Source organism: Brachyistius frenatus, unplaced genomic scaffold, assembly GCF_029030835.1.
Source record: "Brachyistius frenatus isolate BFR_SWC_R1_liver_20210118 unplaced genomic scaffold, ASM2903083v1 Contig_120, whole genome shotgun sequence".
NCBI classification, from domain to species: domain Eukaryota; kingdom Metazoa; phylum Chordata; class Actinopteri; family Embiotocidae; genus Brachyistius; species Brachyistius frenatus.
The window spans coordinates 434,814-462,500 of NW_027210719.1; the positions used below are offsets into that span (position 1 = coordinate 434,814).

Consider the following 27,687-nt stretch of genomic DNA (forward strand, 5'->3'; position numbering starts at 1 on the left):
ATTACTTATGCATTATTGGACTCAACATTGTAATGTCTTCCAGGTGGCACAAAGTCATATATTGTTTAGTCAGTTTAATAGTCCCACTGCATCATATATACATAAACGTGTTTTTATTGTAAAATCTTAATCCTCACATTAACTTGGTAGTAGTCAGAGTCAGTTCCTGTGCATGAACAGTACTGTTCTACTTCCCCTGAATAAAGCTGTGACAATATTATAGATATCTGAATTCAGAGGGAGGAACCCAATTGTCCTGTACCTATTTCTCATTCAGTGCACATCAAGTCAGCAGAGTATTGCATTATGCAACAGAAGAGGGGTGTTGCATAATGGCTGAAGAACCGGATGGACCATCGGCTGTTATTTTCCCGTTGTTGCAAAACTTAATTGTCATTCGTCGTTAACTGTTATGCAGTAGTGCGTAGCCATGAAATGTCAATAAACGATGCACGTAAACCTGTTTCAAATTCCTTAAAACGTTTACGGTATGATGGATAGGGAGAGTAACCAATCAGCGCCCGGTGGGCGGAGTTTGTGTTAGGTACCAGCCAATCAGTAATCACGGACGCAAAGAACTGATACATTGTAGGAGGCTGCACCGCATTCAGGGAAGTTAAATGTGGCCACAGTGGACCGTCGGCAGTACTACATAGCTGACCTACATTTCATTAGAGATGTTGTTAAATGTTACTACCAGGAGTAAGGAAATATATTTGTTCTGCATGTTAGAAATAGACAAGTCCTGGAGTTAACTCGCTCTCTACGGTGAGGTTCAACCAACAGTAAGACTTCTGCAAGGACTTTTGCACAGGAGTTGAAATTCACGCTAAAATTGTCAAAATGGAGCTTCGCGAAGGGGCAGCGGCAGCGGGCGACGGTGTGCTGGATTTTTCCCATTTGAGTTTGAACACTTTAAGCGTTGACAATATCAGCGACGAGAGGAAAAGGGACACCAGGCAGCTCTACCTGAACTACAACCGCTTCGCCTCGCTGCCCTCGTCGGTCAGCCTTTTCTGCAACCTCGAGTTTTTGAACATCAGCAACAACGGACTGTCGGCCATCTGTGAGGGTATTACTCAACTGAGCAAACTGAGAACACTGATAGCCAAGAACAACCGCCTGGACGAGTTCTCGCTGCCCAAAGAGTTCGGCTCTTTGCAGCTGGAGCTGTTGAACTTTAGTGGGAATCGTTTCGAGGAGATCCCGCTTCAGTGTACGAAGCTGCAGCGTCTGCAGTCGCTTTCTCTCGGCGGAAACAGACTCAAAAGTATACCTGCGGAGATAGAGAATCTAACCAGGTAGGCAACACACTCAATTAAAAAAAAAAAAAAAAACACAACAACCAAAAACACGTCCGAATCTCACCGTTCAAGTAACGTAAATTAAACACGCAGCGTGCTTTTAAACCCATTGAACCATGTTGCACAATGAGATTTATGAATCACACTAATGGACAGGGTGGAGACCGGGAAAGGAGGGAAACTTAGTCTTTTTTTTAGAATAGATATTATTTTCTATATCAGGACAACTTTTTTTTTAATTATTATTATGTGGATTACTTCTATACCGATATTTCTTACCGGTATTCAAACGGTCAGTTAACTGCAATGGATTTATGGAACCAAAAGGTTGTTTCTATGGCTACATGTTCTTTATAGTCTCTCAGCACTGATATATATTGTTTAGTGGAACTTTTATAATCAACAGTACTAATCAGTCATAAAACAAAACTAGATTAGAGATGAAATTTATCACTCAATCAATCAGATTTGACAGCTGACCACTAAATGGTAGGAACTGATATATTTGAATTAAAGACTTTCCTGTTTGTATTTGTTCTACATGGCAATAAACTGGACAGAAATACACATATTGATGAGTCGGTAATCAAAATGTATAGTGGGGATTTGCTGCTATTCTTTGTCTAATGTGATGGTAAATTGAAAATCTATTGGTATCTAACTTGTTGGATAAAGATGGCAACCTGAAGACAATCTGCTGCAGTTCATAAAAATATGATGGGCACTTTTCACAAATGATTGAGAAAATAGCAAACAATGATCATTTAAAAATATTGGAAATAATATTCATTTCAGCCACACATTAAATACTTTAAAGGAGCAGTAACCAACAATGCCCTTTTGGCTATTTTACTGCCTGTTTTTACCATTAACACTCCTCTTCATCCTCCTCATGTCACCCTGACCTCGCCACATAAAATTACATTAAATATTAGCTACCAAGCAACAACATGCTTTGTAAATACTGTTGTTACACAGCAAACCAAACTGAAGTCTAACACAAGTGACAGGAGTCCAGGCCGTTATAAACTAACATAAAATGGAATCGGTAACTTTCTTTGCTCAGCTATCTTCAAAACACACTGAAATTGTGCTGAAAACGCTCAAAGGGGACCGTTCTTTCTCCTGATTGGATTAAAGTTCAGGGAGGCCTATTCACTCTCCTGATTGGATAAAGTGAGGTCTATTCACTCTCCTGATTGGATAAAGTGGCAACGGTATACCTGAAAATGTATTCTGTGTTGTAAACTTACTTTAGTCATCTGCCGATTCAATTTATGAGCCATAGATGGAGTCACCACGTTAACCTGACAACAGTAGTATTTGTTTTACCACCACAGGGAGCCAACTCGTATCATTTTTGAAAATGAACTCTAAATGTGAGCTTTTTGCTCTTTTTCTGTCTCTTTGTGAGTTTAACAATATTTACAACTTTGCCAACACTTTTAACATCTGTTTGTATGTGTCATGTTCATTTCCTGTCAGTATATTGTGTAAACATCGTGATTCATAATGTGGGCAGGTTAATTGTGTACCTGTTCCAGTAAACTCCAAAAACCTGTGGTTTTGAAGATAGGCTGGCGTTCATTACGTTGGGCACTAAAAAAGTAGTTTAATGGAAAATATTTGAGATGCATTAGTTATGAGAAAAAAAAATCATGATGGAAAAGGATTAAACTCAAAATTGCAACAAATAAACGTGGACACAGCTATAATTACGTGTTGTCACACAATAGATTTTCAGTGAAGATAACACGGTATAGAGCTAGAACACGACACAATACAACTGAGACAAAGGGCACTCATTTAAAAACAAAAAGAGTTTAGCCGCAGCAGTCCATTTAAAATACTTGGAGGTTGCTTGGTTGGTGTGGTTTTTTTTTTGTTTGTTTTGTTAGAGTGGCAGAAGCAGTAAAAAGAGGTCAGCTACGACAGTATTTTTTTTTTAATCTTATCTTGTGCTTAGTTTAACAGTAGCAAACCACAGCGGTCCGATGGCAGGCCAAAAATCAAACCTCCAAACCATTCGATCAAAACTGCTAACTTTCAAGTTATGTGGCGCTAGATTCAACAGCAGTTTTCAAATTCAGCCACAAATGTCCAAATAGATTGAGGTCTGGACTGAGATTGGGCTTCTCACGAGGGGTATTTATCTGGCAAGCGAGGAATAGAAGGATTTATTGTAAAAAGTCCAGCTAAATAATTTTTGCACAATTAAACGTAAACTCGGTACTTCTGAGCTCTCCTGTCTTGTCATATGGCTGCACTATTATACATGTAAATACATAATGGCCCAATAAGAGCAATGTCATAATTTTTTCCCTCTTGCTCTTTCTATCAACATAACGTTAAATATCTTTGTGACTCTCAACGTCCATGAAATTGAATGTTTAAATAACTCTCAGACTGGTTTAATGGCTTAAAAGATTGGTAAAAGTTTTTTTTTTTTTTTTGTCATTCAATTTTGTGGATTGTGTTCAAATGGCATTTGAAGTGGGGTCAAATATTCACAATATTTCTTGACCAATCCTTCGGAGACTACAGTGATGGATCAAATTACTTCTTGGCTGTGCACAAAGTCATAACGTAATGACAATGTCTGAGCTCTATGTTTTGAACAGTAGCTGCAGCCTGCCTCAAATTATGATGAAAATGAAAAGCACTGTATTTGTATGTGCAATGTAATGATAAGGGCTGGTGAGGTTTCAGGGTCCCCGTGTTGTGCATGCTGACTTGTTGTGCTTATTTTACTTTGGAAAAAAAAAAGTCAAAACATCTGCTGTGAAAAAGGCCTTTTGCATGTAACTTTAGAAAAAGTTGGAGAGATTGATTTCAGTTTGACTTAAACTCCGAGGTAAAGTGAATTCTGTAAATGTGGTTCCTCTTCGTCCCCTTTGACGTGTGAAGAGGAGAAACCTCAACCGAATGTTTCTTGGATGGAGATTCAAAGAAAACAAAGGCTACAGTTTTGTTTTGCTTAGTTTTGGAAATTTGAACTGATCTGTATTGTCCTTGATACAACCCTGTACTCTAACTCAGCAGTGTCCTTTCCTGCTGGTTGATTTGTGTCACTGTGTCGACGTAGGCAGCGAGCAGACCCTGAATGTCTCAGTTTCCGTCACAGAGGGGGCTTGCTCAGCCACCAAGGACAGTATAATGGCTCCATGTCTCACAGTCGCTGTGTCATCAGTTCCAGCAGGCAGATGGCCTGACAGCTTACTTTCGCTGACCAGCCATCCGTAGCGCTCGCCCAGCCTATCTCTTTGACTCTCAATTACCCCCCCCCACCCCCTCTCTCTGTCCCTCCCCCGTGCGTTACTTTCCTCCATTAACCTACCAGGGTCATTTTGTTGTCTTAATAACACAAACATGTGCATATCCCTTTTGCTGTCTACTAAAACTGGACCTAATGGTTTTCAGGTCACCACATAAACGAGATCAAAATTAATTTCATGTCATATTTGCATTCTTTACTGTGATTGGGGGATTCATAAATTCATGTGTGGTACAAAAAAATGTCCCGTTTGTTGCTTCTGTTCACCTCACGTCATTTGTCGTCTTGATATTTCAAGAATTAAAAATTCAGACACAAACGCATGAACTCCTGAGCATGAGATCACGCATCTTCAGCTCCCCCGTGTGGCATGTTGTAGTTTTTATTTGGTGTCATGTAGCTTTGTTTGCTAAAATAATACACTTTAATAGCATCTTCAGTCTTAAAATATCATCATAACTACAACAAGTACAAACTGCATTTGTTGAAACTGACCTTTAATACGGCCGCAGTCGTTTTTATTGAATAGATATAATTGTTATACTGTACAGGAAGTGTGAGCTGTGACTGTGGAGATTGTTAATGATTCAGCAAGATGTAAAAAAAAATTATTTAAAAAATCAGCTCAAATGATAAACTCTTTCCCCCTATCACTAACATACAGTAGCACTTTAAAAAAGGGCGCATCTGAAATAAACATTAAAGGAAAAAAGAAGTGGGACCCGTCGCCTGCATACTCGAGGAGCTGATGCATTGAGTTTCTCCTTTTTAATTTTAGAGGGCCAATAAATGTTTCGGTTTGTTAGAAAATCTGCTGGCACTCGGGGGGAAAAGAGTCAAATACGCTATTAAGATATAAAAGAATTATTGTTTTGCATGTTCAATTGGTGACACCATGATAAAAATAAAAAAAAGTGGCAAAAAGTGAATGTTTCTGTCGACGTACAATCACAAGGAGCTGAAAAATGATATGCCATAAAAAATAGAGCAGAGTGTCAGCCTGCAGTAAAACTTACCTCGATTCAAACTGACTCTTGTGCTCTTGTTTTTCTGTCAGTCTGGAGATGTTGTATCTGGGTGGAAACCTCATCACAGCCATTCCTGCTGAAGTAGCTAACTTGCCGTACCTCAGCTATCTGGTACTATGTGACAACCGCATCCAAAGTGTGCCACCACAGCTCACCAGGTAATATCAGCACTCTACCCTCGATCTTAGCAGCGTAAACAGAAGTGTACGTCAAATTGACATCGAAGCTAGAATTGTACGCGGGATTATGCTGCATGGATTTGACAACAGCACATTCCTGTTTTCATGAAATATGGAGGTGAAAACATTTCATGGTGCCTTTTGTTCTAGGCTCCACTCGCTGCGATCTTTAAGTCTCCACAACAACTTGCTCACTTACCTTCCAAGAGAGATCCTCTGCCTGGTGCACCTGCAGGAACTCAGTCTTAGAGGCAACCCACTGGTGGTGCGCTTTGTCAAGGAGATGACCTACGACCCTCCTTCACTGCTAGAGCTGGCAGGACGTACAGTTAAGAGCCGAAATATGCCTTACTCACCTTTTGACCTGCCTTCGAACCTGCTGCACTACCTGGACCTGGCCAGCAAGTGTCCCAACCCCAAGTGTGCCGGTGAGACTTCTTTTCTTGTTTAAAGAAAATGCAAAAATGATTGTTGAGGTTTTTTTAGGTGAAACTTCTTGGTTTTAATTTTTTTTTTTTTTTTTTTCATAATGTTCTGTTTTATGGAAAGGTGATGACACATTGATTACATTTTTGGCTTGCAACCCTTAAAATATAGCCATTTCTATTTCCTACCTTGCTTTTGTCACCAGTTGCACACATTTACCATTCTTTCTTCTTTTTTTTAACATTATAGAGGCATGAAGAAAAAAAATATAAATATCTTTAAACTTAAAGGAAAAAGGCAAAGGTTAGAGGGAAATTTGAAACAATAAGTTCAAGGTTTTTTTTTTTCCCCTCTTCTCATAATAATCTTTTATATTTGTCTTTTGACCTCCTTTGAGGGTCCCAATTCCCAGGTTCAGAACCTCTCTGATAACATACAATACATGTCTTGCCCTTTACCGTTTCCTGTGTGGTTGAATGCTCTCACTTACATCTGTGTTTATGATGCATGTGTGTTTAATTTATAAATAATGTTCTATCTTGCTCTTCAGAACAATACAAGTCTTTGACCTGACACTTTGCTTTTCCTGTTTGCAGGAGTGTACTTTGATTCATGTGTACGCCAGATCAAATTTGTGGACTTCTGTGGAAAGTACCGGCTGCCTCTCATGCACTACCTGTGCTCCCCCGAGTGCACCTCTCCCTGCAGCTCCAACCCCCAGAGCGATGCGGAGTCTGAGGACGAGAGCAGCGTGCCGGCCTACCGCCTCCAGAGGGTGCTTCTGGGATGATGCATCACGCAGGGACCACTGGCCCTCTGAACTAAAGCCTCATCGGTCTGTCACTGTGTTCTGTCGTTCTGCAGAGACGAGCTTGCTTCGGACAAGACAACATGCACATACGCAGACTCAAACACGATCGCGCACGCAGCCACTGAAATGCACAGAATGTGAGACACCCTACACTTGACCCTGGAAGTAAAAACAGATGTTTTGGGAGGGGGGGGGGGATTGTCCGTTTCGTCTCACCGCATCATTCTACTCAACACAACTGAAGGAAGGCTCCCGTTTCTCATATCGCCACAAAAATCTGCATCTGTCACAGTCTTGACATGCATGATGAACCTGCTTGTCTCGTGGTCAAGCACAGGAGGGCAGTAAAACTCTGGTTTGGACTGTGAAGACTAAAGGAGCGACAGGATTCTTGTTGTTTTCAGGGCAACATACGTCCATCTTTATTATGACACGTTGTGCTTTTAGTAGCTGCAGCGCATTATTCTGCATTTTCAGTTTGGATATGAACAATGGTTTTTTTTTTTCTTCAGGTGCTGGAAACAGCCAATTTTCCTCCAAATTTCTCTGACCAAGTGAGCATCAAAGCTGATATGCTAACAAAGAAAAAGCAGCAGAAACTTTTAAAGTAGTTTTAAACTACAGTACTCTAAATTGAGTATGATGTGTGAGGCGACTCTTATTTACACTGGAGGGTGTTGTTTGTGTCTCCCACACTATTATTAAAAGAGCAAGGTGGTGATATTTTATTAGTGTTTTTGTGAGCACCGCGGTCAACACAAACCACCCTTGAAAAAAATGTTGCCATGTTGGCTTAGTTGTGTTAAATTGACCCAGAATAAGGGTTGTATATGTGGAAGAATGCTTGTCCAGGCTCACTCACAGGAAGTGGATGTGGGGTGGACCAGGGAAAAATCATACGCCGTGTTAACTCAGAAACAATAGCTGTGCAGCACAATGCAGTGGAGGCCATTGAGTTTATGTTCAGAGCTGTCTGATATCTCTATGCATAAACACACAGATGTATAAGAATGAAGCCCACGGTCACAGATCGTTTTTGTTCTGAGCTCTTTTTCTTTTCTTTTTTTTTTTTTAAACAAAGAAACCCAGTCATTTCAAACAGGAAATGATGTTTTTGTTCCTGGTTACATTTCTGCTTCAACTTCCTGCTTGTGTGGAAAGCTGGGAGATTAATTGTATAGCTTCCCAGTTAATTTGTGTCCATTAGTGAGGGGGATAACTCCTTCCTGGCTTCACTTTTGACCTTAATGTTGCAAAAGGAACAGAAGAACGTTACCCTATGTTACAGTAGCACCTACACTACAGCAAAAGACAAGTGCCTTACTAATGGTGATTTCTAACAGAGTAAAATAAGTATGTTTGAGTGTGAGAAAAATGTGATATATGCACCCTGAAATGTGACAAATTTAACATTCTAAATAAAAACAAGTCCTTTCTAACTGATTTTTGTACTCATCAGCTTAACCACAGCAAAGAAAAAGTAGCCTTTTATAAGAAAATGAACTGCTTTTATAAACACACTACATTTTTAAATGAGCTAACAGATGACACTTAAACAGAACATATAGATATATTAATTATATGTACTTTGACCCCACTCAAATAATGTAAGTAGACTGTACAGTATATAATAACATTTAATAAAGACTGATTGTAATATGTTTAGATTGTGTGTATTGTGACTATGAGTGATGTCTGGAAAAAGGTTGGCGAATGTAGAAAACATTTTTATTTTACTAATTTAGCATTCAAAATTGCAATCATGTTATTATAAAATTTAAGGTTTCAGTTGCTAAAAGGCTTTTCTGCTCTATTTCTATGTGCAGTGTGTGTGTGTGTGTGTGTGTGTGTGTGTGTGTGTGTGCAAAAGATGCCTACAACTATTGGAGTGTTTTTAGTGGGATTTTTGTGTTTACATCAACCAATCCATTTTGCAGCTTGAACGTGTCCAGGTTTCATTTGCATATGAGGGTGAGTTCATTCTTGAGTCTGAATACTGAGACCTTTTCAGTAACCCAGAATTAAGAGATGCCGGGGCGAGTGAATTCTTCCTTGCACAATCTGCTAATCCTTTTACATTACCTGCCAAGAGCTACTAACTAGTTTGTTTTCTTTTCTTTCAGCTCTTTTCACATGTTTTGTTCCTATCCCCACGTCTCTTTTAATTTCTTTTCGCCTTTCTCTTTCTTTACAGTCTGATTGGCAAGAATTATGCTGAGTTGCACATATTTTGTTTGTTTCAAATAGTCTTTGACCAAGTCACAGCTGGGCCCCTGTGTCTTTGCCTCTTCTCCCTTATTTTTTACTCTTCCTTCTGCCAACAACAGGCACCTAGGAAACAGCTCCAGCACATTGTGTGGAGTTGTATTACTTCTATGGCTTGTGTGCACGTACATACACTTGCCATACTTTGTGTTAAACAAGAAGATGCTGTCACAAATGCAACCGGAGATGCAGGCCATGATGAACTGCAATTGAGTTGTGACTGGCAGATGAGGAGCGTAGCTGTGACCAACAGCCAGAAGTCAATTGAGCTCCTGTTGAGGTTACACTGAGTCATAATATATGAAGGAAGTCTTGAATATGGGCCTTGGAACCTGGGATCACCTCTGAAAATCTTAAAGAAGGAAAATGTCCCTGTTGTAGTCTTTAACTCTGCAAGGTAAATATGTTTTCTGTGCAGTCATATTTCTCCTACATCTAGCGGTTTTCTCTATTGTATTTAATTGTTAATCCCCTCTAAATAATTTTTTGCTTGCTCGTGGCACAATTATCTTGACCTTGACGCTAACAGTACATACAGTATTGCAGGTGATCAGCAGATCAAAGAGCAAAGTGCTTTGCCAGAGGCTTTTTTTTTTATACTCTAATCCTCTTATCACCCTCAGTCAGAGGCATATCAGCCAGCCCTTAGCAGCTAACAGTATAGCCAGTGTACATTGACAGGCATGCCAGACCTCACACATGACCAGTTTTAAATTTACACTGAAATGAACCTTTACATATGACACTGCACACACCGCAGACATCCTGACAACAATCAAGCCATGTCTTTAAAGTTACACTGCTAATCCTACAAGGCGAACGTCTGGTCAGAGGCCAGAGCAGGGAGGAGGTGGTGGAGGTGGAGGGGAAGTGGTTATAAGGGAAAGAAGAAATGCTGGGCGAATATTGGTCCAGTACTGAGTAACAATGGTTAATTGCTGTGGTTACTAACTTTCTCTTTCCCCTTTCTTTTCCTGTTTTATACTGTAAAATCAGTCTTGACCCCGCAAGCGTTCCCTTATTCATTTATCTCTGTAGCAGTTGACATGGTGATAAAAAATGTTGCAAAACATGAAAAGAAAGCTTTGTGCGAAAATTTCATCACATCAAATTACCAACATGTTATTGTGATTTCATAAATGTTGCAACATATTCAAAGAAAATTTGGAGATTTTTGGGCTTTTTATTGAATAGGTAGAGAAGCAGACAAGAAATGTAGTGACAGAAAGAGAGACAAAAGACAGAATCACAGAAGCAGGTAAGAGGACTTTGATTTATTTTTTTTCTCTCAAACTACCGTGGAAAGCTTTGGAAAAAATAAGTGGACCTCGAGTAAATTTTTGTCAAAGTTTTCATCATGATTGATCTTCAACACTCAAGTCGTATTTAAACTTTTGACAAACTATTACATCGATTTTACCCCGCAGTGAGCAACTTTTGTCTTTCTGTCAATAAGAGTACTTGCAAAAACACTGTTGACGCGCGCTTATGTCGTCGGCTCGGCCGTAGCCTTCTCCGCCGCTACTGTAGCTGCTGTAAAACGACGGACTAATTGTTTTCAATGCATTGACTGTATATAAATGTGGAAATAGCTCGCAGGCCTGAAAAATGAGGTCAATGCCAAAGTGCCATAAAGTGCAATAGCACCGAGGGCTGCTAGAGATTGGCTACAAAAATCGTCCAGCTCCATAGACTCCCATTCAACTTGTCTCATGAAATATGAAGTCAATACACACGTTCTTATGATGTTGTTAGCAAAATTTCCTCTCTTTTAATAGTTTCCTGATGATCCATTTGAAAGTAATGTTGCCATAATTAGAAAATGAGCCTCAAAAACTTTATTTTGGGGGGGAGGGGGGGGTGCAGGGGGGGTTGTCTTGTGATCATAGGCTTAATCAGTATTGTGTGAACTCATTTGGCAGGGACTTCAATGTAACAGACTTACACTTTTACAGTTGATCAAATGACTTAAAATTCTACTGTACATGAACTGTCTGGCTATGAAAGAGCGTTGGCAACTAGCCAATCAGAAAAGTGGCGCATTTATCAGCTAAATAACAGGATATTTCCCTGTGGTGCTGGTGGAGTCCAAAAAAGAGCTAAAAAAAAGAAAAAGAAAAAGAGAACTAGATTGGACTTAAAATTGTCATTTGAAAAAACACAACTTTGTGCCGCAAATGAGCTTATTTCTGCATAAACAATTACTCCCTTGTTCACATTATCTGACTTTTATTGCATTATCATGTGCTCTGCTGCTTTTTTTTTTTTTTTTACCAGTTGAAGTGGAAAATCATTTTTTAAAACAGGGTGGCTGATGGGTGATGCTTTGCTGCTGCATTTAACATATTAATGACTGCTTGCATTAGAAACACTAACCTGCTTGGGAGCTTTGATCTAGGGCTGCTAATCCAGGTCCATAGCAACACTGCAGGAGGAGCTGCAGCGTTCCAGAGAGGGATTTATCTCTGGTTAGTGGGCAAACCTGGGCATGTCACAGGGGAGCGTCCAGGCTCTGTGGAGGACGAGCTGAAAGGGGTTGGTGTTGCTTCACTTGCAGAACAATGCATTTCCACCCGCACAATCTCAAATACTAATGGTGGGACTCACTGACACGGTGGTCAGATGTTGAATCACAACTGCAGATGCTTCCATGTCAGGAAACGGTGATACGGCCTGTCAGGAGGGGTTCAACAGGAAATGGCATGTCACAAGCTTGAAAGGTTTGCTTGTTATTTGTTGTGTTTGGTGGACTTCCAACTGCGACATGTGCACAACAGAGTAGTCCAGAAAGAGACCGGTACTGACCACATGTATTTGTTAATTATACTATCCTAATGTCAGAATTAATCCCTGGTAACATAAGTAGAACAACATGTGTCCTGTTTCATCTGTCCTGGTTCACTCTCCGAGGCCAGCTTCTTCTCTTTGACTCCTGCTTTTTGAGTAACAGCCTCGTGTCCCGAGATGAAATATTCAAGCTCCTAGTAATCTGAGTTTCAATGCAGCCCACCTGCTGCTATTGCAGTCTATTTGAACCTGATCTTGAAGGAAACCTGAGACTGAGTGCCACGCTTTGGGTGTAACAGAGCTGGAGACAGTGTTTCAGTCTTTCAATGGGGCACTAATGTGGTGTCATTTGATCTTAACTCACAAGTAAAAATGATGAGTTTATAAGCTATTGTCAAAAATTCTGTTGAAGTTTTGGCATATTTGTTTTTGCTTTTTTTTGGGTGACTTTTGACTTTATAAGAGGATTGTAGTCATCAGAGTTTCCCTTCAACAGGAATCCAGGAAAGAGAGAAGAGGTCCTGTTGTCAGGCTCCTAATGAACAACTAATTGTCTGTCTGAGATACTTCATGCTTGATTGTGGTTGTTTTCCCAAATGCTCTGTAACTTTAAAATCATCTGTTCTCTCTGCACTTGATCAACTATAATAGTGTGGCAACCGCCTGTCAGCCTTACGTCTTTCACACAGAACAATATCAAAAAAGGCCACAAGTAATCTTTAGATTGTGAAGCTTCACTTGGTGGCAGGTTACATAAAGTTTATGTCTTTTAACATTATAAAAATCTTTTAATTTATGTTTTTTTTTAATTTATTCTAAAGACTGCTTCATTTGTTATTTCTTTTCAGTTTGATGTAATTATGTTTCTTGTTTTTTTATTTTTTATTTATTTATTTTTTGCTCTCTACTGCAGCTTCTCAATGAACATACAGTAGTAACGTGAGTCAATTGTTTGGATCTTGAAATGTTTTGGTATATTTGCTTCTGGACCACATGCTTCTTCATTTTAATGTCAGTGCTTTTAGTAGTCAGTATGCATAGTAAGTAGTGCCAGAAGTTGGGCAACTTCTTACCAATCCATCCTGAAAGAGAGCATTCGTGTTTTCTTTGTTTGTATAAGTCTTTATGTATTCTTTGAATTATCCGGTTCAAATTTCCCCCTCAGGGACAATTGAGTTTTTGTGTGATTATATTGTGATCCTTTTCGTTTTGAAAAATTAGGTTTATCATAGTATTTCTCTGCCTGCATGATTTTATATTGAAGTCCAGGGAGAAGCTCCAGTATTTGTAATAGCTAAAGTAATACTGCTATGCATTATTCTAAATGATGGAAAACAAAATTTTCATTTAGGCTAATTTAGTCTTAAAATGAAAAACAATGAACCTACATTACATCCAGGAGACAGAAAGTGTGTGTGTGACTGAAGGGGGATATGAGTGCATGAATGAATATACTCACTCATATTTTTATCTTCTGTAATGATCTCTATGTGTCTCTTTTCCCCTACTGGTGGTGGCACTCCCTCATCAGGAATGACCCTGTGTGTAGGCTCGCACTGTAAATCTCTATGACGTTTTAATAACACCCTATAGCTGGCGGAACAAATACTGAAATATTTCTGCTGGTTCACTGCACTCTTTTTGTCTTTTGATGGGATCTGTCAGCCTGCAGAAGTATTTTGCACTCACTCATGTCTGCTTTTGAAAACCAGAAACAGAGATGATGTGTGTTTCTCTTTCCATTAAAACAAGTTCTGTTTTCGGAGTATTTATTTGCACTGTGGACAGAGAGTGCACCGCCCTGTCCCATACTATGCCACCCAGTCCCCCGGGGCCACTGCAACATGCTGCACTACACACTGTCACAACCCTCCTGCACTACACGAGTCTCATCACACTGAAACTCCTGAGTGGGGCAGTTAGAGAGAGAGAGAGAGAGAGAGAGAGAGCAAACACCGCCTCTCCCTCTCACACGCCTCCCCCCTCCTTCCTCCTCCTTCCTCCCTCCATGCTCAAATGAGAGCTCCAGCAGTCTGGTGAACTTTTTCTGAGTGACAGGACCCTCTCAGACCGACAGTCTGTCGGCGAGAATAAACCGTGGGATTCATACGTGTGCAGCCATGGGAACCACGTAACAGTGTTAGATGATCTTTTCAGTTGTTATCATTATTTTGTAACCTTTCTGAGTCTTGCGCGATGGAGTACAGAGCGGGACGAGACGATGGGATCCTCCATGCGCTCTGAAGGTAAACTTTTCTTTTCTTTCTCCTTCCCATTCTCAAGCGGGTTTGATGGAAAAATTGGCCGTTTTACGGCACATCTTCTCTAATGCAACCGTGATTAAGCATCTTACAGCAAACAGCTGTTGATGGAGATCACACGTTAAATGTCACATCATCTACAATTTTCTTTTAACATTATTATGTGGAATCATAATTCTTTATTAGGCTTGGCTGTATAATATTTTTAAAAGGTGTAACCCACTTTCTTCTTATTATGTTTTAACTGTTACAATTAGATACATACTACTGTAAAGTCTTGCTGTAAGGACTTTGATGTGTTAAGTGCCATGAAATAACCTGTGTTGTGATTTGGCCCTATATAAATAAAAGTGAAAGTGCATCTGATCAGGTGTTCTGCTCGACATGAGCGCCTGGTCTCATACAGCACTGCTGCAGGCTCTTAAGCTCCAATCAAATTGGATATTTTGATGAATGCAGGTGACTGACCGGGCTGCAAAATGCACCTCATACCCAGAAATAGGGTGGCCAGGCCTCTGGCAGATTTTCGGTGCCATGAATTGCATTCTAACTCAGCTTAAAGAATAAATTTATAAACGGATTACTGACTCAGAGGTAATGTTTCAATATTGGCCCCTGGACTGGGCTTTACATCTGACAGTTACTGCCTCTAATCTTAAAAGATAAACAGAGTGATTGACAGGACAATGAATGGGCTTTACTCCATTTTTAATAAAAGTTTTCAGGCACAGGGTATTTGTCTTTCTGGACCCAGCGGCCTGACAGAAATAGTAAAAATATTCCTGATAGGTCAATAAATTAAAGAAAATTAGATAATAATAATAATAATCATAACTTTATTCGTATAGCGCCTTTAAAAATAGAGTTTACAAAGTCCTCTACAGAGAAGCAAAGCATAGTCATACATAACGTCAATAGAAAATAAATAAATAAATAAAATAGATGTAAAGAGGAGCCCAAAGGTAGATGAACAAGTGAAAGCAAAGCTGCAGACAGGTTAGGCCCATCCCACACATCTAAGGCCACAGGTAGCTCTGGTATTACTTGCGGTCTAGCCTTCAGGACTTCAAAAGACACTCCTCATGACTATTCTGAACTGTCAAAACATGTCCATAAAACCTAACTCGGCTTGGAGTCGAGCCCTGTTCAGACTGCTTACACAGTGACCCCCTCAGCTGGATGTTGGTCGACCTTTGTCGACCTCTGCACGGTGGCGGGGTTTTCTCCCTAGCTGAAACCTACAGAGGCAGGATTTTGAAAAAAACTGGCGGAAATGCCTCTTTCTGACTGCTTTTCCTGCGGGAAGAAGCAAACTGTGATCTAAACTTGGAAAGTGACGAAAGGACATGAACAGGAACTCCAGACATTTCCCAGATATGTTGCCCAGAGGGCTTCATTGTTCTGTTAACACCATTAATTTTTTGGAAATAGGTCACAGTGGGCTTCACTTAATAATTTACATCTAGGGCATTTCAAGAAGATAATCCTTATGTCACATTGGGTGGATGGCTGTATTGCATGTTTCTTTGTCATTTCCCAATCCAGTAGATTTCTCACACATTTGTGATGGTCCCCATAATCCAACTATCCAACAGCCTTCCAGGTTATCTTACTCATTCTGCAGACAATGACGAGACATGCGAGGCCTAACGCTGCGCTACTCACATATATCAAGACTCACCTGTCTGCCAATTTGTATCAATACAAGTTGTCTTGCATCGTCTCAGCAACATGTAGCTGAGTCATTGCCACAGTTACAATGCTCACACTCTCTGTCTAGTTCCAGCCCAGAGAATGAAGTGATACCATGCTGCATAATTAAATCTGCAACATGTCAGGGCAGCTCAGGATAGCATCATAAAAAGGCCTGTGGCAAGAGTGACAAACTGTTGTTTGGTAACAAAGTTTACCTCTTCATTCTCAGATGCGTAAAGTAAACAGGCTGATTGCAGATGACGTGGCCCTAGGTGAAACTGTAAATGATAGGTGTGCAACATTTTCCCTCCTTTTTACTCTGCCTGTCGCCTTGTGCAGAAAGATGTGTGTTGCAGCTGGCTGTGTTTGCTAATTCACTTCTGGGATGACGTAAAGCCATTGAAAACCGCAGCAGCATCACATCTACTTCATGTCACACAAGAGTCCTGACTTCTCAATGTGTTGTTTCATATCTGGAAACACTTTATTTGGGCATTTTTTATTCTTACCCTAATTTTATTCTATTTTATTTCTTCTCTAACTTTAGTGTCTGTTAGGTTCATATTTGCTCCTGAGCTAAAGCGTTGTCCCTGTTGGTCAGTGCAGTACAAAATCACTTCTGTCATGTCCCCATCAGTCCTCCTGTCAGAGCTCTCTGTCAGAGCTCCACACTGTGGTGGCTACAAGTCTTACAACTAATTTAGAGAACTTTAAACTTGGAAGGAGACATAAAATGGTCTCTGGTGCCTTCTTTTATGGAGTTTTTTATTATGGAGATACATAAAGGCACAGAAAAGATGCTATGACTAAACAGGTGATAAGGCATTTTAATGGGTTTGCCCTCTGAATGGTTCGTTTTACTAAGACCAATGTTTTGAACTAGCAAAAGTCATCATACTTGTCATATCATTTGATCGCTCTGCAGGATGTGTGTGTGATGGAGGACAGACTGAGGCCAATCATGGAGCCTGAGCTGAACTGCAGCTCCCAGTGTGATTCCCCACTTTGCTTCATCCAGTCAGGATTCAGCAGGCAGGAGGGTCTCGACATTCTGCAGAGACTATGCAGTCTCAGCACGGTAAATCTCTCTCTTTCTCAAACACGCATGCATGTTAATACATATACATATAATAATGAAATGTAACAATAGCAAGTATGTGAAAATAGTACACATACTATATCTGGGCTATGCATAGGCAATGAGAATGAATTTATACAGTACATGTATATAGTTCCACACATTGTTGACTTGTCCAGCATGGCTGACCAAAAGAATATTTTTGCCCTTTCCAAAGGGTTAAAGGGTAAAAAAAAATATCATATGGTCTACAAACAAATACCCCAATTAAATTTGTATTGTAGTCTATTATTTTGACTCTGCTGGTAAAGTAATCAAATGAATAAGATGTGAATAATAAATTGCGCAAGTGTTTTTAGTCAACTGGTCTGTTAGTAAACAACTCAAGACCCTCCCCCTGTTCTCCCCCCCAAAAAAACATCAAATGATATGCACTAGAAATGTGGTACTATTCTAGGCCAGTTGAATAGCAGAGATCCAGAAGGGTAAAGGAGATGGACTACAGAAGCTATGTTTAGTATCTTATCAGTCACTTGCACCTTTAAGAGAAGAGTGGGCGGCGATCAACACCCCGAGGCGGGGACACGAAGTGTAATGTGACTTTCCAAATAGATACTAAAGTAGTGGACTCGCTGTGTCAAGGAACACAAACACGGCTTTCTCTCCCTGCGGCACCGCACAGAAACGAGGTGAGTTATCTCTTTGATTTCTCTCATGGTTAATGATGTTAATTTATGCATGGATCAGTCTCAAAGAACAAATAGCATCTTAACCCGAGGGAAGGGAACAGTGAGCTGTGCTATGTTTGCTTTGTTATGGTAATGTTTTATGTGACTAGATGCTCATATAATATACTGCTTTATTTCATTTTAACGTCCTTACAGCCCCTCTTTATTATTGTCTGTTGATCTCAGATGATATTAAAACTGTGAAGCTAAAACTAGATACCCTTTGATGAAATGTAACACCACGCATTTGTTGCTAATTGTGGATGTGGACAGATCAGCAGGCACAAGTGTTTCTAAAGTCAACAGTATAGTGGAGGGACAAAAATACAAGTGGCTGAGCCAACTTATTGCATTAAATCCCACCTGTTTTTCTTTCTGGATGCTTTCCCAGATATGGCCACCGTTGGCAGTGTGCTGTCAAAGGAGCAGCTCCTTTGCCCCATCTGTCTGGATTTGTTCGAGCAGCCAGTTTCAACTCCTTGTGGGCACAACTTCTGCCGGGACTGCATACAAAGATACTGGCAGAGTGTTAATCTGCTGCAGTGCCCCGTGTGTAAACACAAGTTGCACACGAGGCCTGATCTCAAAGTTAACACCTTCATATCAGAGGTGGCTTCTCAGTATAAGGAGTTGGAAAAAAAACATGAAAGTGAAAGCAGTACTATGGACCAATCACCTGGCCATGAAGGAAAAGTTTCATGCGATGTGTGTGTCGGAAAAAGAGTCAGAGCTTGTAAATCCTGTTTGGACTGTTTGGCTTCATTCTGTGAGACTCATCTGGAGCCTCATCACGTTCTGGGCACCTTCAAGAAGCACCACCTGATTAACCCAATGATGAACATGCAAGACAGAGTATGTAAGAAACACGAGAGACTCCTGGACCTGTTCTGTCACACTGACCAGGTGTACGTGTGCCAGATCTGCGATAGGACAGACCACAAGGCTCATCACACAGTGCGTGTAGAGGATGAGAGCAGAGACAGAAGAGCTCGGATTGGAAGCATAAACGTAGAGGTGGAGAAAATGATCAACGGCCAACTGCAGAAAATCTGTGGGATCAATCAAAGTGTTCAGCTCAGCAGGAGAAACACAGACAGTGAGATTGAAGAAAGTTTGCAAGTCTTCAACAAATTGCTCCATTTGGTCCAGAGAGGCCAAGCTGAGGTGGTGGAGGCGATTGGTGCGAAGCAGAGGCAAGTGGAAAGCAGGGCCAGCCGGCTCATCGTGGAGCTGGAGCAAGAGATTGATCAGCTGAAGCACAGGAGTACTGAACTGGAGCAGCTCTCGCACACTGAAGACGTTCTCTACCTTCTTCAGCGCTTTCCAGCTCTCTCCACAATGCCAGCCACCAAAGACTGGTCTGAGACCTGTGTAGAAAGTGCAGAATATGTGGGCACAGTGAGGAGGGCAGTCAGGAGAACCGCACATCAGCTGGAGGAGACAGTAAAGGCTGAGGTGAAGAGGCTTTGTGAGAACGAGCTTCAGAGGGCTCAGCGGTTTGCCTCGGATGTGAAATTGGATCCCGACACAGCTCATCCCAAACTGGTGCTGTCTGAAAACAAGAAGCAGGTCCATCACGGTGACGTAGCCCTGAGCCTCCCGCACAACCCGGAGAGATTTTACCCTGGTGTCAGTGTTTTGGGAAAGGAGGGTTTCTCCTCCGGCAGGTTCTACTATGTGGTCCAGGTGAAAGGGAAGACCGAGTGGGATGTTGGAGTTGGACTCAAATCGGTCAGCAGAAAAGGCGGGAATATGCTAAACCCTGAAGGAGGCTTCTGGGCCCTGGGGAAGAGAAATGACGAGAGCTACTGGGCACTCAGCAGCCCTCCTGTCAATGTGCCGCTGGTGGAGAAGCCCCAGAGAGTCGGCGTGTATGTGGATCTAGAGGGGGGGCAGGTTTCTTTTTACGATGTGGATTCTCATTCTCATATCTACACCTTCACTGGATACTCCTTCAATGAAAGACTTTTCCCGTACTTCAGTCCGAGGAGGAATCACGGCCTGGTCAACTCAGCCCCTCTTATTATCTCGCCTGTCAACGTGTAACATTTTTTAACATCGGTTGCTGGAATATTTTTACCTAGTTTTGATTTAGCATTTTCACATAAAAAGCTGTAAATATATAGTGAGATATCTGTTGCTGTGCTTTAATAAAATTGGGTCTGCTGAGATGAATCATGTGCTTCGTTTTTTGTTTTTGCATCAATCATCTAAAACAGTTAGAGTTTGAAACATGTGTAAACAGTATTATTGGATGCACGTGTATCTGAGCTGCATCCGAAATATTTTAAATGGGATTTTAAGAGGTTAGCATATGCATGTGTGTGTTCTTGTGTGTGCAGATGGCGGTGGAGCTCCCGAGGCGTTACCTCTCCCCGGTGCTGAGTGCTGTGGTGTGGACGCTGCTCTCCTGCGGCATCCTGTTGGCATTCTGCTTCCTCCTCTTCACGCTGCGCTTCAAAAACAACAGGTAGAGTGCAAAGTGAAACACGTTCAGCATATAAACACAAAGAGCTATTGAAGGAAGTTAACTGATTCACAGTGTGCATGTGTGTGTGTGTGTGTGTCACATTATTAGGATAGTGAAGATGTCCAGTCCCAACCTGAACGTCCTGACTCTCTTTGGAAGTGTCCTCACCTACAGCAGCGCCTTCCTCTTTGCTTTTGATGAAAGAGCTCATTCACAAGTTGGTGCATCTTCAGCATCAAAGTCACCCTCAGAAGTCCAAAATATTTTTTGTTAGATTGTTAGGTACTCATACAGTGCTCTCTCCCGTAGGCCCAGATGTGGACACTTTGTCTCGGCAGTACCTTAGTGTTTGGCCCAATCTTGGGGAAGACATGGAGACTGTACAGAGTGTTCACCCAGCGAGTGCCCGACAAGAGAGTGGTGGGTGCTTCGTAAGCTTCCTGATGGTCGTTCCAAATATCAGGATGGTGTACCATGTTCTTTTGTTATCCAGTCAGTTTTTAACACATTTTACAGCGTATTAATTAAAAAAAAATAATCACATCCCTGTCTGACTGACTGATTGATAGATTTAAAATGCAGGCCCTCAACATCGCTGCAATAAAAATGAGTCGTTAGTGAGATTTCATCCTTTTATTCTTTAATATTTTGCATGTCCGCCTTTATTTTTGAGGACATATTTGATCTTGCCTGGCACTGATGAGTGCTGTCTAACACAAGTTTCTGGATAGTTGTTCTAAGATGAGTTGTTTTTTTATGTGACTGTTTCAGATCATCCGAGACATCCAGCTGATGGGCTTGGTGGCTCTGTTGATCCTGGTGGACATGTTGATTCTCACTGCCTGGAACCTCACAGACCCCGTCAGGTGTTCACGATCTGTCGGAGCTGTTGTCAAGGTAAAATTCATTGATGATTTTGAGAAGCTGAACAGAAAGTTGTAGAAGAAGTTATGACTTTGTTTTGTTGGGCTGCGGAACAGTGTGAGGACTTGACGTGTACTTACTGAGCCATTTTTTTCATCCGATGCTTTTTTCTGTCAAATAATTTGAATGAGCTTGATTTTTATGACTGCAAAATTACAAACTCATCTTCCTATCTAAATGTAATTGTAATGTGCATGTTAGTGACATAGCCTAATAAATCAAGTGTCAACTAATTGATAGTGTATGGTTTGCCTTGATGTAGGTGATGGAGAGGGACATTTCCTACTCTTTGTCTCAGCTGGACTCTTGTTCTTCTGTAAACTCAAATCTGTGGATCATCATTATTGCTGTCCAGAAGGTAAGCAATCTTTATTTAGTCTTTTATTTAAATGCAATGACAAACTAAACGACTGCTTTCAGATCTGTTGTTGTTATGATGACACAATTTAGCTATTCATATTGTATTGCATGTGTTTTCTTTTTGTAAAATTACTTTCTTCCAATATAAAGATAACAAACTCTGCCTGCAAAGATATAAAGGTTTCCTTATGTTACATGATTTATGCATATTATTACAAACTCTTCATATGGTTAAGCGAATATATGTGACGGGTACTGTCGCATCCCCAACATTGAAACTAAACTGTAGATTCAAATAACTTTTGTTAGTCTAACTTCTGAAGAAACAATAGATGCTGTATACACTTTGAACCAGTGTGCTCACTTGAACTTTTATTTTGTTAAGACTGACTAATTCCTAATTAAGTCTTTCTTTAATCGTCTAGTCAAAAGATATCTGCAGTCTTTACAAAAAAAAAAATCAGAACTCAACATCAACAAAAAATGTATTTCCACATGACGCTTTAAATGTTGTTTGTACTTTGTCTTTACTTTGTCCCCAATGCTCTTTCTAGGGATGTCTTCTCCTCTATGGCACTTATCTGGCTGGACTGACGAGCAACGTCAGCCATCCTCCAGTCAACCAGTCTCCCACCATCATAACAGCCGTCACTCTGGTCACCTTCACCTCTGCTGTGGCCGTCCCCGTGTCCACCTTCCTACAGGCCTGGCCCAACCTGGTCTACAGCACGGTGGCTGGAGCCATTTTCATCTGCACACTGGCTACTAATTGCATGCTGTTTGTGCCTCAGGTTAGAGACCAACACCAAGTTAGAACTGTTATGCAAAAATAGGATACCACCATGTGGTGAAACCAGTAATAAATACACAGAATGAGTCAGACAAGCACAGATACAGTGGTGTTGAAAAGTGTTTGCTCCCTTCCTGATTTCTTATTTTTTTGCATGTCTGTCACACTTAAATGTTTCAGATCATCATATAAATTTAATTATTAGTCAAAGATAACACAAGTAAACACAAAAATGCAATTTTTAAATGAAGGTTTTTATTATTAAGGGAGAAAAAAAATCCAAACCCACATGGCCCTGTGTGAAAAAAGTGTTTGTGACTTTCTCTGTTTGGATGAAACTAGTAAATTCTACAAGCGATTGTGGCTCTCACACTTCACAAATTTTCAGTGTGTGCCGTTTTCCATGTCTATCAGTGGGGTGTGACTCATACAGAAGGTGTTTATTAGTCAAAACTACGTGGGTGCTGCAAACAGGTTTATGACTCTAAGACAGTCTGGCAGATGGTTTATGTTAATAAAGAAATGCATCTCTTGTGGAAAAGAAGGAAATATCTGAATGATGAGCAATACGCTCAAACACACCTGGTCCGAATCCCAGGTTAAATGGTCCTGGTAACGTGTGTGTGTGTGTGTGTGTGTGTGTGTGTGTGTGTGTGTGTGTGTGTGTGTGTGTGTGTGTGTCTGTGCGTGTGCACGTGTGTGTGTAATATATATTATTGAAATCAGTGTAACATACTGCTTGTTGTTGTTTTTTTAACTCTAAACTATCACACTTGCAACTATGCAGCTAACACAGTGGCGTCAGTTTGAGGAGGATCACAACAACCCGAGTCAGATGGCCAAATACTTCAGCAGCCCCAGTAAGAGCCAGCCGTCTGTATACAGCCAGGATGAGATCTACTACCTGCTGGGGGAGAACAACTCCATGAAAAAACTCCTTACTGAGGTAATGTAGTGTTTTCTTCACAAAATCTACCATTCAGTGAGAAAAAAAGAAGAAAATGGAGGGTTCACATTAATATGAACCTCGGTCTTGAATTTTCTTATGAGGTAACCAGACAGATTTTCTGTTTGAATTTATTGCCACAAATTTACATTTCCATCCTCATTAATGTTATTCCTGGTGATATCTGCACTTAAAAAAAATTATAAGTGGGGGGGTAGAAAATAAAAGCCACGATTTTCAGCTGGTGAGTAGAAGTGATGCTGCTCTAAGCAATTATGAATCTTTTATTAAATATTTTGGATCATTTTACTGATCAAATGATGGAACTATGCTTCAATGAACCGTCCACAACACCGTCCATTTTTCGTGTACATTAATATATGAGATACAGTGACCAAGTAATGGCTTATTTTTTAAACACCAAAAAACATTATAAATGTTTGCAAGGGTAGATATGCTGAAACAGGCATTAAGCAGGAGGTAGCCCACTTACTAGACAAACAAAATGTCACAATTTCGGTGATAAGGACCAACCAAGTGGTGAAAACGCACAATATGCAGAACTAAAAATATATTTTCGGTATATTATGAGCGAGCTTTAGATGAAACAAGACGGATTTAGTTTCTCATCTATACGACACCAGCTGTTTCACAATATGTGGGTATCGTTCTCTCCCTGCTCGACTGCTCTGTTTTTATTTAGTCAAAATGGAGAAAACTGACATGTGCAAAGTTTTCTTAGAGGCAGATATTTCTCTTCATGTCTCAAAATGTTTACACTTCTGTTTGGCATAATTATTTTCAGAAGAACGCGGTGATAGACGGTCTCCAGGAGCAGGTCAAGAACGCCAAGGACAAACTCCTTCGACTCATGTCAGCAAGCCAGCCCTCCATGAACCAGGACATGGACTCCTCCAACACTAACCTCAACTCCTCCTCGACTCAGACCACTGTGCTTCAGTCTGAAGGTCCCTCTTCTTCTGCTCTGTCTCAGAAAGACTCTAAATCCAGGGTGTCACCCCCTCATCTCTCTCCGTACCTCACTGCTGCTCCTGGTTCATTACCTGCTGCCGCACCGTCCTCCGAGCCTTCCTCTGTTCCAAACTCCTCAGCCCCAATTTCTGTTTCCTCCCCTCTCCCCGAAAATATTTACATGAGTGAAACCCAGAAAGATGTCTCTTCTTTTAGCCCCAGTAGCAGAGACATAGCTGAGTCCAGAACACGGGAGGGTCCTAAACAGCCAACGCCCCCCCTGTTTCCTGGCTTACTCAGGACAGCAGAGGAGACAGTTAACTTTGTCACTTCTCTACAGTCCAGCAGAGCGTTCAGCCCCTCTCAGGTTGAACCATCTGTCAGTCATAGTGGCTTAACACTTCAGCTGGGACCAAAAGCTTGGCCAAATGGTTTTATTAGCAGTGATCAGTTGCAGGAGATCCTCCAGGAGCTTAGTGTAGATGCAGTCTTAGAAACCACCCTTCGATCCCCCGCTCTGCCGTCCCGGACTTCTTCTCAGCTAAAAGTGACCAAAACCCCCACTCTCTCCCCTCTATCCTTGCAGACACCCTGCTCCCCTCCTCCGCCTGCTCTCTTCCGCTACCCGAGCATCTCCCCCTACGCGATGAGAAAACGTCGTCCACCCTTTCATTCCTCCAGAAGGGGTTTGACCCCTCCCTGCTTCTACACAGGTTCAGAGTTTCCAAGTTGTGGGAAGAAAAGAGAAAACTGTGAACATCAAAATCCAGGAAAGCACCCGGAGGGTGTCGCTGTGGACGGTACCCTTCTCCAGGCTCACAACAGTGACCTGGAGGTGGAGGAGGAGGATGTAGAAGGACATGAACTAATAGGAAAAAGGCCAAGGTGTGTTTCAAGGTCTCACAGCTGTTCAGTTTTGCATTGCGCAGAAGAAAATCGCACAGCTCCAGCTGATGTGGAAGTGGGTGGTGATAATGAGCTGCACCGTAAACGCATTAGAGACTCCTGTGGGTACTGGGACTCAGACTCTAGCAGCTCAACAGATTATTGCTACTACCACCGTCCCTACTGTGACTCTTGCCTGCAGCGAGGCTCGCTCCTGTGCTCTGACAGCTCCTCGGACTCATCTGACAGTGAGTACGACGGCTACACGAGCCTCTACCGCTCCCCCCGCCCCGTCGTATTCAAGGAGGACCTCAAACCCACCTTCGTATAAACTTTACTGCACTTTATATATTTATCCATTTTATTTCATTACCACTTGAATTTAAGTCTTAAGAAATGTTCTACAAAATTAGCGTTGAGGATAAAGCAGGCACAAAGATCCTTCATGTAAATCTAATGTGCTTCTATAATGGGAGATAATTTGACGGTAGCTTTTAATAGCAACGTGTTTTGCATTCATAATGAAGAGGAGGTTGAAAGTCTTGAATCTTACATAATAGGAGTGTTTTTTTTTAACCCATGCAACTATTAGATTTATGGAAACTTTTGTAGCTCAAAACAACACAATGCTGTTTATTTTTTAATATTACTTATGGCATTATTTGTGCATTTCTACAGTCAGATGACATTTAGAAAAGTGTTTTTTTTACCCAACTTAAATCATTTTTAAAAATAGAGACAAAACTTAAAATAGGTAACAAATAGACAAACAAAAAGAAATGTGCACTCTCTTAGCTGTTGTGCAAATGCTGTATTTATTTTGATATTTATTTGTTGACGTTTTGGTGTTCACAATTATGTTCTGGCTACTTTATACTGTTTTACATTGTTGTACACATTCCTTAAATTATTTTAAGCAAATATGCTGCAAAATTGGCTTTAATTTACCAATCTTTGGAATATCCTATACAGAACTACATTTTATTAAATGTTAATTTGGTTTACGGGACACCGTGCTCACAATGTCAGAGCAGAGTTTGGTTAAGAATATTTCACTGTTGTTACTTTTCTCCACTTATTTATGTTCTCAGTATTATTGTTCATCCTCATTAAGACTATTTAATATGCAAAGCTCACATTTGTCTGGTGTGTGTGACTCGTGTGTGTGTGTGTTTGTGTCTGTGTGAATTTGTAAGAGAAACTCCACACCAGTCGTTCTGCCTCTTTTCCTGTTTGTCTGTAGATGAGTCATCAGAGCGTTAACAGAAAGTGTCTACAACACTCGCTTGATGCAGACGTGGATTAGTCTGCCACATTTCGAGTTCCACAAACCAACAAGTATATCTATGTTGGATCATGTCCTTTACTCAAGGTGCATATTCTAACGCATGTGTTTTTTTTTTTAATGCTATCCACCATGGAGGAACCATTGAGGGAAAAATATTGAAACCATTCGATACAACAGAGCCTCACGATTGGGTGAAGATACAGGACATACCCAAGGGCCCGAATCATTTCAGTCTTTAGTTGCGCCTCTTGATTTTCAGGCCACCTAAATGTTAGAAGCCCTGACACAGTTGCATGCTTTGCTCAGTTTATAATTTAGCTTTGACGCAATGTTAAATGGAAAACCTGATTTACCTTTCTGTATTTCAAGCAATATTTTAGCATGATTAGAATATTTCCAATCCTCCATATTACGTGACTGTAATTATGATCAGACAGATTCAGGACTTTTTCATAATATTCCTGCAACACAAACTAAATCTCTCTCCCCTCTGATTTTATATTTCTCTTTCCTGACTCTCACCTGCATTTCACTCCCTTTTTCTTCCACTAGCTCCACTCTGTCTCTGTATTTTTTTTTTTCTTCCACTAATGGGAAAATGTGTGTTTGCCGGGGGAGGTGTTGCTGTGAAGGGAGAACAGTGTCTTGCATTACTTCTGCTCAGCTGCTTGTTTTTAAAATGCTGCTCTCTCTTCTGCATATGGACCAGAGAAGAGCAGCCTGGGAGAAATTCCCTTTGATATGGAGCAAAGTATAAATATACCACACAAAAGACCGACTAGCAGCCCACCTAACACTGTGAGGGAGGACAGACTTTCCTGCCAAGCTAAGATAAGTGATCTGAATTCTGCTTCAGATGAGCAACACTGGCATATTGAGGAATAAATATAGCTGTCAGTCAATGACACCATTTGTTTCTCTAGATTATGCAATACACACTGTAAAGGGACATTCACTCTGGTGCATGTGCAAAGAACACTAGACAGACAGTTTTAGGATACCGGAGAGGCATAAATGGTCATATTTTCTAATAAATCCATGGTTTATAATTTGTAATTAATCACTTGTTAATCTATGTTATCCACGGAGAGTCTTGATAGATCAGTAATGTGAATAATATAAATTTCTTAATTGCCATGGGGGGAAAAAAAAAATCCTTTCTACTAATTTGAACCAATACCGAATCAGTAAAAGTCCTGCATGAAACATCCTACTT

At 40.8% G+C, this 27,687-nt stretch overlaps 3 protein-coding genes across 3 annotated transcripts; all 3 read left to right on the forward strand.

Annotated features, from left to right (window-relative positions):
- Positions 1-609: 609 nt before the first annotated feature.
- On the forward strand, positions 610-7,084 carry LOC138629743 (leucine-rich repeat-containing protein 58-like). Its single transcript, XM_069713652.1, has 4 exons — positions 610-1,301; positions 5,636-5,764; positions 5,936-6,213; positions 6,808-7,084. The coding sequence occupies exons 1-4, from the start codon at positions 844-846 to the stop codon at positions 6,999-7,001; spliced, it is 1,059 nt and encodes a 352-aa protein (XP_069569753.1). The 5' UTR covers positions 610-843; the 3' UTR covers positions 7,002-7,084.
- A 7,078-nt stretch (positions 7,085-14,162) lies between these two features.
- On the forward strand, positions 14,163-26,317 carry gpr156 (G protein-coupled receptor 156). The gene is made up of 10 exons (XM_069713628.1): positions 14,163-14,320; positions 16,956-17,108; positions 20,179-20,306; positions 20,415-20,559; positions 20,616-20,726; positions 21,078-21,203; positions 21,493-21,588; positions 22,145-22,381; positions 23,168-23,326; positions 24,132-26,317. The coding sequence occupies exons 2-10, from the start codon at positions 16,968-16,970 to the stop codon at positions 25,512-25,514; spliced, it is 2,526 nt and encodes an 841-aa protein (XP_069569729.1). The 5' UTR covers positions 14,163-14,320; positions 16,956-16,967; the 3' UTR covers positions 25,515-26,317.
- Positions 17,714-20,011, forward strand: LOC138629724 (E3 ubiquitin-protein ligase TRIM11-like). The gene is made up of 2 exons (XM_069713627.1): positions 17,714-17,797; positions 18,228-20,011. Exon 2 carries the CDS (start codon positions 18,230-18,232, stop codon positions 19,880-19,882), a length of 1,653 nt encoding a protein of 550 aa, XP_069569728.1. The 5' UTR covers positions 17,714-17,797; positions 18,228-18,229; the 3' UTR covers positions 19,883-20,011.
- Positions 26,318-27,687: the final 1,370 nt, after the last annotated feature.

Coding starts and splice junctions, on each gene's coding strand:
- gpr156 (XM_069713628.1), top strand. CDS start 16,968: ATGGAGGACAGACTGAGGCCAATCATGGAGCCTGAGCTGAACTGCAGC. Junction 20,560..20,615: donor CATCAAAGTCACCCTCAGAA/GTCCAAAATATT, acceptor TCTCTCCCGTAG/GCCCAGATGTGGACACTTTG. Junction 22,382..23,167: donor GCATGCTGTTTGTGCCTCAG/GTTAGAGACCAA, acceptor GCAACTATGCAG/CTAACACAGTGGCGTCAGTT.
- LOC138629743 (XM_069713652.1), top strand. CDS start 844: ATGGAGCTTCGCGAAGGGGCAGCGGCAGCGGGCGACGGTGTGCTGGAT. Junction 5,765..5,935: donor GTGCCACCACAGCTCACCAG/GTAATATCAGCA, acceptor CTTTTGTTCTAG/GCTCCACTCGCTGCGATCTT. Junction 6,214..6,807: donor TCCCAACCCCAAGTGTGCCG/GTGAGACTTCTT, acceptor TCCTGTTTGCAG/GAGTGTACTTTGATTCATGT.
- LOC138629724 (XM_069713627.1), top strand. CDS start 18,230: ATGGCCACCGTTGGCAGTGTGCTGTCAAAGGAGCAGCTCCTTTGCCCC.